The sequence below is a fragment of the Grammomys surdaster genome, unplaced genomic scaffold (assembly GCF_004785775.1).
Source record: "Grammomys surdaster isolate TR1022 unplaced genomic scaffold, NIH_TR_1.0 193, whole genome shotgun sequence".
NCBI classification, from domain to species: Eukaryota; Metazoa; Chordata; class Mammalia; order Rodentia; family Muridae; genus Grammomys; species Grammomys surdaster.
The window spans coordinates 6,368,606-6,387,667 of NW_021604638.1; the positions used below are offsets into that span (position 1 = coordinate 6,368,606).

The 19,062-nt window shown below is 51.3% G+C and overlaps 1 protein-coding gene across 3 annotated transcripts in view; it reads left to right on the forward strand.

Annotated features, from left to right (window-relative positions):
• Nfatc2 (nuclear factor of activated T cells 2) overlaps positions 1 to 19,062 on the forward strand; it is a 123,525-nt gene that overhangs the window by 86,648 nt on the left and 17,815 nt on the right. For all 3 annotated transcript variants that reach the window (XM_028769581.1, XM_028769580.1, XM_028769582.1), the window contains exons 7-9: positions 6,299 to 6,354; positions 6,792 to 6,918; positions 8,625 to 9,320. In XM_028769581.1, the coding sequence (XP_028625414.1) occupies positions 6,299 to 6,354; positions 6,792 to 6,918; positions 8,625 to 9,320 (879 nt within the window). The remainder of the gene's footprint in view (positions 1 to 6,298; positions 6,355 to 6,791; positions 6,919 to 8,624; positions 9,321 to 19,062) is intronic.

Genomic DNA, 19,062 nt, shown 5'->3' on the forward strand with positions numbered 1-19,062 from the left:
CTGCCATACTGGCCCGGGATGAGCCGCATCAAGCCACTGGGGTCAGGAGAGAGGCTTGGTGTAAGAATCCAGTGGCTTCCTCTGCAGATCTGTTAAGTCTATCCAGGCAGCGTCCCCATGAGACCCTAAGCTAAGCTGACCTTCCCAACTGTGCCAAGCTCTAGGAAGGACGCACTTGATGCTAGCTAACCATCATAAGTGCAGTCCACAGTGACTTCAGCACCCTCCATTTACCTGGTGCTCCAGGGCAGGACCAGGCTGGGCTGCCTCAGGCCTGGTTTCCTTAAGTGAACTGACACTTGGGTTTCCTCCACACAAGCTTCAACCTAGCGGCAGCTCAGAGCCCAAGTGTGGCTTCTGTTTGCCTTCCTTCTCCTGAAAGCTGTCTGGCTCCTCCTGAGATTGATGATACCACCTCCTCTTCCAGGCAGACAGTTGGGGCTCAGCCCCCTTCCTCAGGCCTGCTGCTTTCTGTGATCCTCTCCCTAACTCTTCTGAACTGCCAGCAGACATAGAGTCACAAGTCTGTGTGTCTGTCTGCCCTTCCCTTCCTCCCTCTTTCTCACCCTTCCTCTATTTTGTTCCCTTCTCTCTTCCCCATTTCTCTTTCCTTCTATCCATTTATTTTTGTTTGTTTGTCTGTCTATCTGTTTGTTTGTTTGTTTGTTTGAGACAGGGTCTCATATAGCCTGGGATGGCCTTGAACTCACTGCGTAGCTGAAAGTAACAATAAATGTCTGCTCCTGTTGCTTCTACCTCCTGAGTACCCGGTTTATGCAGTACTAGGTATCAGTATCCTGGACCTGTGCAGGAGAGGCAGTCACTCTAAGAACCAAGCACTATCCCTTGTCCTGTCCATCTTGTTTATCTGTCTGTCCATCCATCCATCCATCCATCCATCCATCCATCCATCCATGCATGCATGCGTGCATACATATATACATTTGTCTATGCATCCATCCATTTGTCTGTTCTGTCCATCTGTGCATTTGTCCATTATGCTTCTGTCTATCCATGCATCTGTTCAGCCATCTTTCCATCCATGCATACATCCATCCATCTGTCCATCCATCCTTGCCTCCTCTCGCTATCCCCAAACCAGCCCTTCCTGCCTCCACCGCCCTCTCCTCCTTCCATCCCTCCTTCTATCCTTCCATCCATCCATTCATCTGTCCCTCCCTCCATCACTCCCTGCCTTCCTCTGTGCACTCCAATGCGATTGGCTGATGAGGGCACTGAAAGCCTGTGCTGTCTGCTGAGCTGAGCCCTCCCTCCCACCTTTTCCTGCAGCCTGGCTAAGACTCCTCTGTCCCCGGCCTCTTTGCTCAAAACTACTGGCTCCTTTCTTTCCCTTCTGACTAAGGTTGGAAGGGCTTTCTCCGTGCTGGCCGCCAAGCCCTGTTCCCTTTGGACAAGGGAGTTTCCCCAAATATCTGCTCCAAAGACCAAATCCCTTTATTTCATCTCGAGATGGCAGCCACACACTGCATCCTCTCCTCTCAGGTCTGTTCCCAGCATGTCTGAGCCCTAGACTGCAGTGGGGCTGGGGACTAGGGAGTAGGAGATGCTGGGTTGAGATTGAGGAGTCCCCTGGGGCCTAAGTTACATGACTTTTGTATGTTTCTCTCTTGCCCCACATTTCCTGCTCCTTCCCCAGCTTCCTTCCATGACAGGAGCTACAACCTCTGTGGTATGAAGGTTGGAGAAGGCTGGGTGGCTGCAGGAGTCATGGGGAGCAGGGGCAGAAGCGAAGAGGCTATGAGTACCAGGAGGGATGGGGACAGAGGCAAGGTTCCCATTCCAGGAGAGAAAAGACCTTTGAGTCTCTAGCATGAGCTCTGGAGAGAGGCCAGGTGTTGTTCCAGTCTGCGGAACCCCTGGAAGGCAGGAGGACCGTAGAGATCTCATCCAGCATGAGCAAACCCATGGGTTCCATCCCCAGCACGGCGTAAATTGTGTGTGCTGGTTTACGCCTGCAACCGGAGCATGTTGGAGGAGACGCGTGAATCAGGAGTTCAAGATCAAAAGGCAGAAGGGAGACCTTGGCTTTAGTTGGCTTTGGTCACTGCTGGCTGCATTTCCCAGCATGCAACCCTTTCTCTCCTTTCCCTCCTCTTCCTCACTCCCCTTTCTCCCTTTCTTTCCTCTCTTCCCTCCAAATCCTCCTACCTTACCTTCCCAAGGCCCAAGATTACTGGTGTGTGCTGTGACACCCAGCTTGAAAAGACCCATTAAAACAGTTTCTATACATTGACGATTTATTTTGTTTTCATTATGTATGTGCATGTTCACCTTGTGAGTGCAGTACCCACAGAGGCCAGAAGAGGGTGTTAGGTCCCTGGAGCTGGAGTCACAGGCAGTTGTGAGCTGCACTGTGAGTGCTGGGAATGGAACCTGGGTCCTCTGCAAGAGCAGTGAGTGCTTCCAACCACTGAGCTGTCTCTCCAGTCCTCTAAAAAGACCCATTTTTCAAAGCAAAGGTGCCATCTCTTGGAAGAGACCCCACTTCAATACCATTTCTTTGTAGATTCCAGGCACGCCCTGCAGGTAGATGTTCATAATTGCAAACAGAGAATCCCTGTTAGGTTCTGACTTTAAAATGGATGCATTTTCATGGTTAACTCATGTTGAGATACGAGCCCATATTCAAATAACCCTCGGACTCCAACGTAACAGCCCTGACTGAACATCTATCTACCAGGCCTTTATGCAATGATCTATACATTCACCAGGAGATGTGAATGCTCTAATACCCTCATGTTTTAAACTGGAGACAGAGAGACACAATGTCTTACCCAAAGCCACACAGCTAATTGGAGCAAGCAAGGATTTCAGGACAGGTTTCTTTGTTGCAAAGTTTGGGATAAAATGGCTGAGCGTCACAGCGGACAGAGAGTTGGCCCTGTTACAGGGCATTTCCAAAAAGCGTTCTAGGTGGTGTGTCACAGACCTCCAGTGTACTGGAGTGGGCAGGCATTCCCCCGACACCCACGTTCTACCCACAGCCCTCACCTGCCAGCTCCAGAGGGTCCTGCCTAGCATAGCAGCATCCTCAGGGTACCCAAGTCTTAAGAACAGGAGCTGATACCTAAGCTCTGGGAGGTGGAATGGCACGTGGGTGTGCCCAGCCCAGCCGTCTCAATCCTGCCGGGAGCCCTGTGACACTAGCCAGTGCTCCCCTCTCTGACCGGGACTCTTAGTGAGCTAAAGATCAGCCGTACCTTGTGGGCAGCCTATGGAGGTGCAGGTTGGAATCTGAGGGACAAGAGACTTTGGAACCAGGGCAGGTATTGAGAGTTAGTTAAGAATGGTAGGTACCTTGAGCAGCCAGGGCAGTAGCTGGAATATACAGGACCTTGAGGGTGTGACAGTGTCAAGGGGTGCAAGAGGCAAGAAGGGTTTGAGAGTAGCCAATGAATCTACCATTACAGTGGGAGTGACTGCAAGGTCCTGCCTAGAGATGTCCTTTCTCAGCCTCTCAGAGTGGCGACCTTCCTCTGCTGGTCTGCTGGAAGCCACTCCGTTGTTACCTGGTTGCGCTGACTGTCTCTTGTATCGTTACACAAACCTCCTTTGAGCCTTTGGTGCTGAGACGACTGGTTTGTAGTCTGTATTCAAGCTCCTGTTGGCAGTGTCTCAGTGGGCGGCCACACCCTTCTCTCCTGGATTCATACACCCAAAGATCATATCTGTCATAACCCACGGTGATACCCGTTCACGGACACTGCCGTTCTGCACGTCAGTATTTCCTCTGCTGCAAATCAAGGATGGAAGATGGGTTGGAGGTCTGCAGTCTTACTTCAGCTTCTTGACAGTTTTTTGAGGATTTCTGTCTGATCCTCCCAAGAATGAGCTTTGGAAACCCACCCAACTGTACCCCCTCCTTTCTCCCATCTCTGTCTTTTTTGTCTATTTCTTGAGAGTTACTCTGTAGCCAAGGCTGGCCCCTGTCTCAGCCCCCCAAAGTGCTTTTCAAAGCAGTGAGCCTCGTGTGGAGTTAACCTCAGGCACTGAGAGGCTGGGAGGATGGAAAGCCTTACAGCTTCCTGGGGGGTGGGCTTCTGGCTCAGCAGTCACGATGCAGTTAGTGAGCGAGGTTGGAACCACGGAGCCTGGCTGTGTCGCCTGCGTCTCTGTCAGTGACCTTGGACCTGTCTCACATGAGGAGGATTACCCTGACTAGTTCTGTCTGGGCCTTTGCACATTGCAGAGCTGGGTTTTGATGGCATTGGCCAGGTGCTTTTAATGTCTGTGTGGCCGTTGTTTCTCCTGCCTCTGGAGTGGCTCCTCCTGGTCCCTCAGCTGCCATCACAGCCTAGGAGATGCTTGTATATCCCATTTTTACCATGTGGTTGCTAGACAGCCAAGATTGTCACTTGGTCCCTTCCACAGGGATCTAAGACCAGGAAGAATGACTCTCCCTGTTATCTTTGTGTGTGTGTGTGTGTGTGTGTGTGTGTGGTGTTGTGATGTGTTTGTGATCACATGTATCCGTATGTGTGCATGTGGAGGTCAGAGGTTGACGTTGGGTGTTCTCTTCTATCCTTCTCCACCCTACTTTGGGGGCATGGTGTATGCGTGGGTGTGTACGTCTGTGTGTGCCTGAGAGCAGACAGAGGACATGCCACCTTATACTGTTGAGCTGGGGTCTCTCACTGAGCCTAGAGCCAGGCTGGCACTTGTAAGCCCCAGAGAGCTTCCTGTAGTCACTCGCTACAGCACTGGCCTTCAGGCACAAATGTGGCCATACTTGACCTTTTAGATGCTCAAGTTCAAGTTCAGAATTGTATCTCACTGAAGGCCAAGAGTAGAGCCTTGGCTGTTACCAAGTACTCTGGCTCATCCCTCGCTGTGAGGACCCCCAGTCCACCTGTTCTGAAGCAATTACACTGAGTTCAAATGCTGCTCACAGCCCACATTGTCTGGCCAATCCTCAGAGCCGGAGGACCTAAGCAATCACAGGGGACAGTAATAGCTTTGCTCCAGAAAGAGGGGGTTCCGAGGCCAGATGTCTGGGTGTGTTCTGTGTCACAGCTCACTGTAGCGAGCAGGGTGAAGTCTCTACCTCGTCGAGGAACCCGCTGGACGTTGACTCAGCACTTTCCGAGCATTTACTAGCTTCGAGAATGTTCCCTTTCTCATAAAACCATTTAATATCCTTCAGCATTCACGCTCCACAAACACCCTGGAAGCTCTCACGGAAATGTTTTGTTTGAGTGAAAACGGCCTAGCGGTCAGTGTAGGTGGTCAGGAGAGAAATCTATAATTTGAAAATAAAGAGTTTTGTTTGGCCCTGTTTGCTGGCCTCAGACTCAGGAAATCAACAGCCCTCTGCCCCTGAGAAGAAGCCACCGCTAAGCAGAGCCATGTCACCTGCTCTCAAGACTCTCATGGGAGCCCAGTGAAGGTGTGGGTGGGCTCGGGGGTTTTCTCACCTCCTGGTGACCCATGAGTCAGGCATCCTCAGGCCACCTGTTAGGTCCTGACAAGAGAGGGATGGCTAAACCACTGTGTTCTGAGATGATGGGAACACCAGGGAAGCTGGGACCACAATGCAGCTCCTGAGACAGCCTTGGAACTGAGGGCCTTTTGGAAAGAGAGGAAAGGTACCACAAAGACCAGTGGAGTCAGGGGCCACAGAGAACAGTGTCTTTATTTAAGGAAGAGAAACAGGCATTTGGATTGGACTAGATTATGATGGTGGAGTCTGTGGTTGCCCTGACTTCTTACTCTTCTAATGCTAAGTCCTCTCCTGGAACATGAGTCTCTCTAACAAAAGAGCTTTGGAACATGCAGACGCAGCTCTCTCTTATACACACATAACTCTCTCTCACACACATTCTTTCTGTCACATTCACACATATATACATACATACACACATATACACACAAGCACATGCACCTATACATACATACACATAAACACACATATACACATATACACACACCCCAACTCTCTTACACATACACACTTTCTCTCCTTTTCCTCCCTCTCCCTTTCTCTCTCCCCACCCACGTACACACACACATGTGCTCACACACACACACACATATATATATGTATATATACACACATATACACGCATATACACACATGTACACATGCACACACACATATATACACACATATACACACACATATATATACACATAAACACACACCCCTGCACACACACACATGCACACCCTGGCACACTTCCGTGCATTGCTAAAGTGACATGATAAAGAACATGGGTTGGTGGAATTCATCCTTGGCTTCTACTGTTCCTTCAAAGGCTGCTGTTTTTCTCTTCTCCAGATGGGCAGCAGATTTGGGAGATGGAAGCCACAGTGGATAAAGACAAGAGCCAGCCTGTAAGCCACCTGAGAGCTAAGTGTCCCCAATGAGGTCTCTGTCCCCTGTTCTCCCTCCATTCCTCTCTCCTTCCCTTTTTTCTCCCCCCACCCGTTCCTACCCCTCCCTTCTCCCTCATCCCCATCTCTCACTCCCTCCTTCAGACACTGAACTCAGAATTTCTCAGCACGTACAGACTGAACTTAGTAAGCTGAGCACCCACAGAGCCGCCCAGGCCCTTTGGTGTGTGACGGTGACATCGCCACACACTTTGTTAGATCAACTTCCCTTGCTGGGATGAAACGTTAAATTCCCTTCAGTCAAATATCTCCATAAGTGTGGAGCACGAAGCCAGCCTGCTGCCCGCCGTAGGGTGGGCAGGTCCATGCTTGGGATCTGGGTGGGAATCCAGGCAACGCTACATGTGGTCAGGTTCATGACAACTGCTTCCTTCTAGAACATGCTTTTTGTTGAGATCCCTGAGTATCGGAACAAGCACATCCGTGTGCCTGTGAAAGTCAACTTCTACGTCATCAACGGAAAGAGGAAACGGAGTCAGCCACAGCACTTTACCTACCACCCAGGTGAGACGCTCACCCCGACATCCTGCGCCCACGCTCTGCTCCCAGCTGAGGTACCTGGGCAGAGGGACTCCCTCCCTCCAAGCCTGTTTTCTCTTGTGTGACGACACTTCTTTGACGGCAGCTGCCATCCACGTTTTCCTGGGTGGTGGGTAAGGGGCATTTACTGACAGCTAAGCAGATGGCTCTTGCTGCTCCTCTTGGTCATGGGTTTGGTGACGTTCAGGGTAAGGTAGACATGCTCTGGAACTCAGGGTCCTTGACTGGCCCCTCATGGGTGGAGAGAAGTTATTTGGGGGCACAGCCAGACTGGGTCTTATTCGTGAACTTCTGTAGGCCAGAGAAAGTGGAGCTAACTTCACAGAGTGCTTCCAGAGAAAACTCTAAGATGACTCATGGTTTTGGTGACTATAGTGGACCCAGGACAAAACCCTTGGGAAAGCCTGTCCCCCCCCCAACCCCTGCTGCCACCCAACAGGTTAGGGAAGACTTGCTGGCCTATAATCCTGTAATCCCAGCTCTGAAATCTTCAGTGCATCGCTGTCCTCCCACTGGGCCACATGTCTGGCCTTGGTGATATAGCAGGCTTGAGCGATTCCTGTGAAGATGCCATTGAGGGCGGATGTGAGTGACTTCCTGTCGGGAACACAAGTGGGGTTCCCAGGCCTTAGGAGAGCCTTGCACAAGCCTGCATGTGTAGCAATCCCTTTAGCAAGGAGGCTGCTTTCTGGTGTGTTCTCCCCTCACCTGCAGTAGCGAGGCCTCCCTGAGCTGAGCCTCAATGCTTGGCTGGTGGAACAGGACCCCAGCAAGGCCCAACCCTCAGGTCCCTAGCAGTCCAGAACAGAGATGCTGGTCCTTGAAAGGCATTTTCAGAAGTGATCTTGAGGACCTTGAGTCAGAATTATGCTTCTGTTTGATTCTTCCGACTCTGACCCTCAGGAGGTGGCCCCATTCATACTTGGGGACAAGCCTGTCACTTGTTTATGTAGTTGTCCCTCCCTCTCAGACCCTGCGATGCTTAGACATGGATTTAGGGCAGGTTAGCAGCCGCTTTTGTCATTGGTATGACCGGCACCTGACAAAAGCAACTTAAGGGACAGGTGAAAGGTTCACTCTGACTCTCCTTTCATGGTGGGAAAGGCCCAGGAGTGTGAGATGGCTGGTCACGTCACGTCACGTCACGTCAGTCAGGAAGCAGAGAGACAAATGCTTCTGTAGAACACATTTTCTCTTTTCCCTTCAGTCCAGGACCCAGCCCGTGGGATGTTGCTGCCTTTTTTCAGGGGTTTGGGGGTCTTCACATTCACCCCAAATGGAAAGTCCTTCCCAGACATGCCTAGAGATTTGTCTCCAAGTGACCCCAGATCCTGTCAGATTGTCCAGTGGGAGGGAATGCAGCAGGGAGACAATGGGGTCCAGAGGAGGTGGGGGTTCCCATGAGCTTTCTCTTCTCAGTTTCTACCCTGGCTGTACAGATTCAAGTAGAGTCTAGCCTCACCTCCACCTGTCCACAGCTGGGAAAGCTTGCAGTTCAAGGGCATTCCAAGGTCAAGGTTCACCTGAAAACAATCCCAGGGAGATCTTGTTAGCCCAAGGATAACAGACCACCCAAGAGGCTTCCCAAAGCCAGACTCACTTTGCTTTCCCCCAGCACATACTCACAGGTGGCCATGCTCACCTCAGCCCGGTGCTTTTCTCTCCCACAGTCCCTGCCATCAAGACAGAGCCCAGCGATGAATACGAACCGTCTTTGATCTGCAGCCCCGCCCATGGAGGCCTGGGGAGCCAGCCCTATTACCCACAGCACCCAATGCTGGCCGAGTCCCCCTCCTGTCTTGTGGCTACCATGGCCCCCTGCCAACAGTTCCGCTCGGGGCTCTCATCCCCCGATGCTCGATACCAGCAGCAGAGCCCTGCAGCCGCCCTCTACCAGAGGAGCAAGAGCCTGAGCCCGGGCCTGCTGGGTTACCAACAGCCATCCCTCCTGGCAGCACCCTTGGGTCTGGCTGATGCCCACCGCTCTGTGTTGGTGCATGCTGGTTCTCAGGGGCAGGGGCAAGGCTCCACCCTGCCACACACATCCTCGGGCAGCCAGCAGGCCTCACCTGTGATCCACTACTCACCCACCAACCAGCAGCTTCGTGGTGGGGGTCATCAGGAGTTCCAACACATCATGTACTGTGAAAACTTCGCCCCCGGCTCTGCCAGGCCAGGGCCGCCTCCCATCAACCAAGGTCAGAGGCTGAGCCCAGGCTCCTACCCCACGGTCATCCAGCAACAGACTGCCCCGAGCCAAAGAGCTGCCAAAAACGGACCCCCAGTCAGTGACCAGAAGGATGCTCTGCCCACGGGAGTGACAGTCAAACAGGAGCAGAACCTGGACCAGACCTACCTGGATGACGGTAAGAAGCTCTGCTTGCTCGGTATTCCCATCCTGGAAGTCCCTAGTGTACCCTGCCACCTGCTATGTACCAGTGTCTCCATTTTAACTTGAAGGCTAAGAATAAGGTATCCTTTAGTGTCACACATGCACCGTCTCCCTGCAGGAGCGTGGGGGTAAGTGCTGGCCGTCATAGGTGTCCCCTCCTGCCACTCAGTAGGAAAGGCCAGTGAAGGGAGATCTGGCCACAGGGGTGTCCCCTGAGGTCATGAACTGGGTCTGTTTCCCCACTTCCACATTCTCCTTCCGTGGCCACATTTAGATGGACAGCAGGAAAGCAGAAAGGAAGGGAGAGGGAGCCGCCTGTCTTTCCCATAGAGGAAAATCCCACTTTATGGCCCTCTTCTATGTACGGGGGGGGGGGGGGGGGGGGGTGGAGACTGAGGGGAGAACAAAACCCTTGAAAGGGACTCTCTCAGGAGCGTGAATGGGGGCTGTGGGCAGCTCTGCCACGAGCTTCCAGGACATAGAGACCATTGATAGAGGGAAGCAACAGGCTTCCGCTGTGTTGAGCTCAGCTGATAGGGAGACAGGGCCCGGAAGAGGATGGAAAAGGCTTTGTGTGGAGGGGTCTCCCCACCCTGCTTGTGGGCACCTAGCCCAGCCAGAGGCATAGCCGTCATAGCAGCTGTGACAGAGGTTGTTGGGCTCTCAGAGGAAGGGGTGCCTGGAAGGCATTGAGACAGGTAGAGGGACAGGTAGAGGAGACTTCTCTTCCCTTGGAAGCTCCAGAGGACAAGGAGTCTGGGATGAAGGGTTCAGAATTGAAAAGGAAACACCAAGTGGCCCGTTTCTCCTGCCCTCAGCTCTAGCTCTGGTTGCAGCTTCCAGAAACCCAGGTGTAACCAGCCTTACTCCATTCCATGTGGAGGTGGGGGACTGACCCCATCGGAGGCAAGGGGATTAGTGTCTGAACAGAGCAGGTGCTTCCCAGCAGCCTCTGGGAGGTGTTGGTTTGGTCTCTGGGAGCAGAGATGTTCTGACCCCTCCCACTCCCAGCTTGACTGACATCTTGCATTAAAGATGAATGCTGGTCACTTCAGTTATGGAACTGCAGGTATATACCTTGGTAGGTCAGAGGGGGTCACCTGTGTCTGCTACATCCACAGATCTTTAGATGGGATGGCTCCTGTAGCAGAGGAAGCAGCTGGGCTTGGGGACCCAGCGAGGCCTCCAGAGGTAGTTTTCTAGACACAGGAAGGTTCACAGGTATGTTGGGGTAAGCCCCCCATCCCCCAACATGATTCAACCCCCAGACATCCAGGGATTTGATGGCTTCCACTGCAGGATTCTTTTCTTCTGTACCTTCTCCCCAGTGTTCGTCCCCCCTTCACCCCAACTCCACCTCAAAATTGGTGAGAATCTTCTGGGAACAGTCTGAGGTTTTAAAAGGTGAAAAGGTTAGGTTCTTTCAGGACATCTCAGAACTTTGACTGTCCTGGTTGACATTAAAAATCTGTAAGGCCAGGAGGTGCCCTGGCGCTTCCTAGACAGCAGGATGTGTTAGAGACTCTGAGGGAAGTCATTTCTGTGGTCTCTGGTCCTCCACCACCCCACAGTCCTGGAGGTGTGGCCCATAACAGGTCTGGCCTGACGCTCAGCACTGGTCCTTCAAATGCTGTGTTCAGGTGTCTCCACTTATGCTTCCCCTCCTCACACCCGGGCCTGAGCCATCTGTCCCCAAGGCAGCAAGGTGTCACTGGCCAGTTTATGTTTGGTGCTTGGCTCGCCCTGTTCCCAAGGTTTCTGTTCAGTGTACTCTGAGGTGAGATGTGGGCACAGTTTGGCTCTTGATTGACAAGGCTCTGGGTCCTCCTGAGAGGCCTGGTCCTGTACCCAGGGAACAGTCCCACACATCCCTCTGTGGTGCAGGGTTCTGAATTCTGTTGTTTTGGGTTTACTGTAGACAGGTGGACTCAAGACATGCTTATGTCTGCCTGAGGGTGACTGGGTGTGGCTTCTTTTCTTCTTGTTGTCATTTAAAGGGTTCCCTCCCCCTGAGGCCAGAACTGTCTGCCCAGAACATGGGCCACATACCAGCAGTGTGTGATCAAGGTTACAGTGGACATGAGGCCTGGTCTCTGCGTAGAAGCAAGCATTGGCCTCAGAAGTTTGCTCTGCTTCTCCCTTGGGTCCAAGGAACTCCACAGCCTAGCACTTCCAAGCTTGGCCCATGACCAAGTGCCCCACCACGTGCCTCTCTTCTGGACGGCATTCCTGCATGCTCTTGCCTTTCTGGGCCTTTTCTTCCTTGGTCTGAGAGTTAATTTGCTTCCCAGTCTGATGGTTAAAGGTGCTATTAAAAAATTTCCTTGAGTAAACTAATGGAATGATTAATAATAAAAAATAGTTCCCTTGAAATGGGAAATGTGACATTCCAGGTAAAGCAGGTCACCCTCATCCATCCTTGACATGTGGTCTGTAAGCAATGACCTGTACTTTCTTGACTGTAAACTCTTCTGGAATTCATCTCCCTTCCTGAAGCTTTATATTGTATGGGACATTCCAGGCTGTGCAGGCAGCTGGTCCAGTAACGAGTCTCTCCCTGTCCCTTTTCCATCCTCTCCAGCTCCCTCTGTCCTCTCCCTTCCTTCCCCTCTGTCCTTGACCCCTGATCTCTCCCACCGCTCATGCCCAGACTCTCAAGTTTTTGCTGGCTGCCTCCTGAGCCAGGCACTGCTCTGAGCTTTGAGTGGGTAGGTGGGGGCCGGGTCACAAAGCCTTGCACGTGGAGCAGTTTTGCTATGTGATTCATCCCTGTGTTATAAGGCTAGCTATAAGTGCAGATGCCAGTGCCTAAGGGAGTAAATCATAACACATGGGGGAAGTCACACAGGTTAAGAACTGGAGGGCGGCCATGGGGTGGGGTGGGCACAGCCCCAGGAAGGGCGGAAAGAAGAGCAGTTTGGGGAGTGGAAACAACAGAGGATGGTGGCCTTGAGGTCAGAGCAGCAGGGGTGGATTGTCTGCAGCAGTGATCTAGGCATTTTTTTTTTTTTGAGAAGATGGCTCTAGCTGCCTTTGAGAAACAGATACTAGGGAGGCAGGAGTTGGAAGGAGAGAGGCAAGCTCATGTGTCATTTCCAGGACAGTCAGAGGTTTACGGTCGTCTCCCTTAGCTGTGGGTTCTCATCCTTCAGTTTCAGGTATTCCTGTTCAGCCAAAATAGTAAATGGAAAATTCAGGAAAGAAATTGGTCTGCATAGTTTTTCCTATAATGATCCTTTTTCTGTCGGTGGTCTAGTTTATAAATTAAGTGACTTCCCAGATTTGCCTGTTGATAACACGAAACATTCAGGACACAGCCAGCTTTGTTGAAGGCAAATCCCCTGCAGATGGAGATGGAACCTAGCTGAGCTCCTTTCCCTGAGATGGGTTGTTCGAGATGCATCTAAGAATGCAAAGTAGGACAAGAGTGTAGGTCACCTCCACCACTTCCTTAGTGCGAGCACGGGGTGGCTGTGGGCTCCGTGCATAGTAGGCCATTGAGAGTGAAGCCAAGGGGACTCAGAAGTCACTGTTACCAGTTACTCTCACTCTTCCTGGGAGCCATGTTGATGCTGCAGATGAACTGTGGTTTGGGGGTCAACAGGCCAGCTCACCACCAAGCCCACCGCAGACCCTGGAGACATGGGCATGCCCTTGGGTCTTAGCCACAGGAAGGAGACTGTGGGGGCAGAAGGAGCTGGGGCCCAACTCAACAGACACCCCTGATGTCTTTGTCCCTCCTGGGGAGAGAGGATGTGGTCTGGTGCTAGCTGGAACCTGGAGGTGACCTGTGGGGACAGCCTACGCTGTGCACACACGTGAGCAAGAGTCTCCTGGTATGGGAAACACCGGTTTGAAAACCACTCCAGCCCTTGTTCTTCATAGGAAATGCATGAATGGGAGACGTTGGCTGGATGAAAACTGAGTAGTTTTCTCTCTATTTAAATATCGGATGGTATTATTGCCAACTCCCAGATCAACAGTGTACAAGTGGGTCACCCCAAAATTACAGCCTGAGTCTTCACAGAACACTTTGTGTATGGGACTGGGTTTGAACGCAGAGACTCGTGCGTGTTAGGCAAGTGCTCTACCACTGAGCCATATTCCTGGTTCTCTTTCCACTTTTACATCGTTGTCTTAGTCACTGAGCCATGGGATACAGGCATCATAAATAGACTGTGTTTGTGTACCACAGCCCTCACTGATCATGGGGACCTGCAATATGTAAAGGGTTTTTTCACCCCTTTCCTTGTAAAGAATTAATGCTAGTGCCTCCGGGACAGTGTCATTCACCATGGGAACTTCTGTCCTGGGGATTCTGTGTGTGGTCCCCAACAGATGCTGATCCAGTTCCTTACCTTCTGCAGAAGGAACACCATACATTTCCTGTGTACAGACACTTCAAGATCACTTTCTGCAGTGCACATGGAGGACAAAGTGCCTTACACATTTATCCCATGCCAAGCAGGGCCAGTTCTGGTTCATGAGTCTGATCTCAGTTTGGGGCCTGCTGGGTCTAGAGGTTCTGGTTGGGCTTCCTTCCTGGGTGTCTGGCCTCAGTACCCCCACCATGGTAAGAATGGCCTCCAGGTCTCAAGGTGATTGCAAAATGAAAAATGGGAGCTTCCCATTAAGGGGTGTGTGTGTGCTTGCATGTGTACTGTGTGAAGGTCAGAGGTCATCCTTGGGTGCCCAGCCTCACCGACCTTATCAGAGACAGGGTCTGTTGTTCCAAGCTGTGTAGTCTGGGCAAGCTCCTGAGAGAGTTCTTCTGCCTCTGCCTTCCACCTTGATGTCACAGTGCTGGGATCACAGACATGCAGTATTGTATCCAGTTTACAGGGGGTCTGGGGATCTGAACTCAGGTCTTCGTGCTTGCACTGACCGTGCATTCATTACCCACTGAGCCATCCCCCCCAGCCCCCTATAAGGTCATTGACAGGGAGCCACAAGCATGGTAAACAGTCACATTGGTCAGATCCTTCTGCCACACCCCCAGTAGCAGCCGCAGCTGCAGAGCAGCCGCCTCAGCCGCAGCCGCATGGTCTTTATCCCAATATCCTCTGGGCCAGGCCAATATCATCAAGAGAAGCTGAGCTTTGAAAAAGAGCCTCGATGTTGACACAGCCTGAATCCCTCTCATCCTGCCAGGCTTCCTTAAAAAAGGCTCCTTAGAAAGTTCCCAGGTTCAGAAAACCCCTACCTGTGCACAGATAAACCCACAGAACTGGCAAGGGTTACTGTTTGCAGATCGCTTACCTGAGCTCAGGTGGGTCTGAATGTCTCCTTTCCCTGCAGTGGCTCAGCTGTGTCCCTCAGCCCACCTCCACCCTACCCCTTCTCTTCAATGTGTCATTTAGACCTTCCAGTCTGTTCTCAGTGTGCTCCCTGCTGCTGGCTCATATGATGAAGCCACCTTCCAGCCACTGCTGCAAACCTCGGGTGGGCTTTACCTGTCTCTGGGATTCTGCAGCAAGTATTTTCAGAGCATGGGCCCTTGGCTTTGGAGGTCAGGAGACACCAAGACACAGAAAGGCTGTCCCAGAATGGCTGCCCTCTCAGCCTTTATGCCAGAGTAATGGGTCCTCCATGAGCACCCAGTGTGGAGAACCAGAATGGCCGTTGCCCCATGCACACCAGAGTCTTTCATTATGAACCACGCAGCTCTGATGATCAGCCACCGCCTCCTCCCAGCTGCTTTCTCGAAGCCACAGTGGGCAAAACGGGTCGGTTTAGCCAGAGGAATGGCTAGCTCAGCATTTCGAATGTCACAGAGGCCTCTCTGGATACTTCAGTTCCTACTAGGGCCCAGATGCCCCTCTACCTTGGTGAGCACCCACGTGTAGGACCCACTCAGCTCCTCACCCATGTCGGGACAGATGCCATGGCAACTCCAGGAGAAATTGGGGTACCACTGCATATAGCGCTGTGGACCCTAATGGGCCTCCGTCTCCCGGGCCACACCTAAAGTAATCTTATGTGTGCGTGTAATATATAAATACCTATTAGTTCCCCTCCAATACCTGCTCTAGCCTACTGCTCTGCAGAAAAGCAAACCCACTCAAAAGCAAGTTAGTATCTGAAGGCTAGGAACCGACTGGCCAGCAGTGAGCCAAATCTTCCTTCTATGCCCACTCTGGTCTTTTATCCCCATTAGTAAATACATTGTGGACACCTAACCGGTGGAGTTCTGTTTTCCCAGAGTGCTCCCACCCCATGCCTCTGCTGTGGAGAGTTTATAGCTTTGCCCCCTCCATCCCACAGAGCTGTTCTTTGGGTTTTGCTTTTGGGCTTTATTCTCCACCATCCTGTTGGATTTGTTTCTTACTCTGGATGTGTCTGACATGGTGTTAGCACCTGGAGAAGGGCCTGGGTCTTGGGGAATGATTAAACCATCAGCTTGGCTCCTTCCCACGGTGTTTTCGACACCTCTTTAATTTTTTATTGATCTGGGGATCCAGTCACCTTGAGACCACTTATAAAGGAAGAGCCAGGCCTGCTTTGCCCATCCATCTATCTGTTCTGTCTGTGGGTGGAGGGAAAGACACTTGGGGTTGGGCGAGAGGGATGTCTGTTCTGGTCCTTAGCTGCAAAGCCTGCCCGCTTGGGCCAATGTCTGTTTTGTTCTCTACATTGCTCTGAAACTAGATCTCTGGGCAGGCGAGCAGAGCGGAGAGCCCCTAGGTCACGTTGCAGCCAGCGTGGGGCATCCAGCTCGGGTCTGTGGCAGGACTGTTAGATGCAGGCACTTTGCACTAAATTGCCTGCTGTGAACTAACAAATAGGTTTCATCTGTGGCATTGTGACTCTGCTGCCCCAGAGAGGCTGGAAGGGCACTCCCTGGTTGCTGTTTTTCCAAAAGTCTGGACAAATGGGTGTTCTGTTGCATAAACTAATGGTGGTGGGTGCCTGTGAAATGTCCAGCGGCTGACGCCCACTGTGGAGGCCGGTGACCACTGCAGCAGCTAGCGCTTCTAGGACTTGATGGGATCTTTCGAATTCTCAGCTTTATTGGGCACCTAAAGATGAATTGACCCCAAACTGACTAAATAGTTCCCTCCATGTCTTCCTAACATGTGGATTGGGTTGGAGTCAGGCCTCGCTTGTGGAAAGGGATAGCCCGCTGCTGTTCCCTGGGTGCAGTTAGCTTGAAGATTTTGCTTGGCCCACCCACACAGAGTTTAAAAAAAATAAATTAGATGCCAGCTAAAGAAGCAGGGAATTGTACAGAAAAAAAAAATGAATTTCCAGGGTCCCTTAGAAAAGCAAAGGATCTGGCGACTTGGGGCCTGCATTAACTCAGCAGCCACCAGGAGTCAGCTCTAGGCCGGCAGGCCCCAGGCATAGTGGCCGCCTGAGGACAGCAGCTTCTCCTGCATCCACAGCCCCACCACCTGCATCATGGTGGCAGACTGGGGTCAAGGGTACTTAGCATCAGACCATCTATTGGTCTTCCTTTGCTTGGCTGGCCTTGGTTCCATTCCCATGGAGACCCATAGGCATTTAATATGAGATTCACTTCAGAAGCAAAATTGATCCTTGTGACTGCTAAGGCATGACTTACACAGCCTGTCTCTTCCTCATGTCTGGGGGACCTTTAAGTGGGTAAGACTTTTAAAAGCCTCTCTCTCTCTCTCTCTCTCTCTCTCTCTCTCTTTCTCTCTCTCTCCCCCACCCACCCCTCTGTCTGTCTCTCTCCCTCCCCTCATGTGTGTACATGTCTGTATTTGTATGTGTGTACACATGTGTACATGTGTACACGTGTGTGTTTGTGTATATGTGTGCATGTGTATGCACGTGTGTGCATATGTGTGTGCATGTGTGTGTACAGGCACACTTGTGTCTGTGTGGGTCCGAGGGTCCACACTGAGTCTTCTCTCTCACTTGTCACCTTATTTTTTTGAGGCAGTGTCTCTCACTGAGCCTGGAGCATGCTGATCTGGCTGCCAGCGAGCCCCGGGGATCCACCTATCTTCCCAGGAGTGGAATTATCAGTGTACTGCTCAGCAGGTCCCGCAGGTCCTGACTTTTTACCCGAGTTCTGGGTCCCCCTGCTTGTGCAGTGCACACTTACTGGCAAGCCATCTCCCAGCCCGGCTTGTATACTTTTATGATTTTACCTGTGTTTGCATTAGAATCAGCCTTGGTTCTAAGTTTGTCTTACCCCACACTGGGCTGTTGCTTCTCTAAACAGCCCGCCAAATGTACTAAACAGTCCCTCGATGTCTCATAAGGATGAGCTTATCACAGCATGTATAAAAAGACTTATCACAGCATTTTTACTGCGAGAAACTTGATGTTTTGTCCAGTGGAATTTCTCCTGGCCCAGTTGCTTTCAACCTTTTTTGTTCCTGCAGGGAGGTTTCAGCCTGGTCCTCTGCCTCTGATGTCCTGTATGTTAGCATGCCATTTGAGAGGCATGACAGTCAGACTTCCAAGTGTTTGAAAGACTAGCTCGCAGGAGGTGGTGCATCCTCACCACGCGGGGTGTAGCTTCAGGTGACCTCTATCCTTGGAGGTTCGAAGCACTTGCTAGGGAATGCCTCGCTCCACAAATTCTCTGGTTAACTACTACGCTGGGTGACCTCTCTTCCCATCCTGCCATTCCTCCCTCTCCTGTGAGCTGGAAAATATCTATAAAGGGAAACTTCCCTGCACCCACAATGGGAGAATTCAGATAGACGGGGAAGCCAGATGAATGCCCCAATTCTTCCCCATTATTTACCATTTTAAAAATCATAGGTCAGTTTGTTAACATGCTTCCTTGACGATCAGTTAGGGCTGTCTGTGCGTGACTTATGTGGAGCCATTATGAACCCATGGCCTTACCATAACTGATGTTTTAAGGTCTGAATGGCCGATTTGAGCAGGTCTTTTTGTCCCTGTCATCGGTTGGAGCTAAATAAGGACTTCCTACCCTCTCTTCCTGTGCCTAGCAATGAGCCGGAGGCTTCAGGCAGAAAAGAGTTCTATGTGCAGCCTGAGTCTTGCACGTTCTCCCAGCTATATCAACAATACAAATATTATAAGAACCAAAATTACATAATTACATACGACCCTATTGATGCTCCTTGAGTATAAATTTAAACCATAGTCACTCTGACCTCTGAACCCCTCTAATGGTTTAAAGAAAGCTAGCTGGCTATAACTGGCTCAGTCATCTCTCTCTAAAAGAGCCTGGGGACATGGCTCAGTTGACAGAGTGTTGGAAACCCTGGGTTCCTGCAATCCCAGCCCTAGTGAGGTGGAGGCAGGAGGATTATGAGTTCAGCATCATCACTGGCTTACATAGGGAGCCCAAGGCTAGCTGAGGCTACCTGACCTAGTCTCCAAAAAAAAGAACTCTTTAAAAAATATTCCCTTTTACCACTTGCCATTGTCACTCCCAATCATGAGAAATGTTTAATGACGTAAAATGAAGTGCTCATATAAATTTCGATTGCTCTATAAATGCTCGTTATAGATAAAACATACATACTCAAGGATATATATTTTATCGATTGCATGTTAGCTACGGTGTGGTGTGTGTGATGCAAATGTCATCCTGGGTCCAAGGAGAGAACTGAGCTTGGCGTCCTGTCACTTTCTATGTCGTCCTGTCCAGCCTCCACTCTGTGACATCTCATGTTCCGTAAGAGGCCATGGTGTTCCACGGTTTGGGCTTTGCCCCTCACAGGAGGGTTTGCGTGTGGTACTGTCAGTGAGCAGCTGGCTCG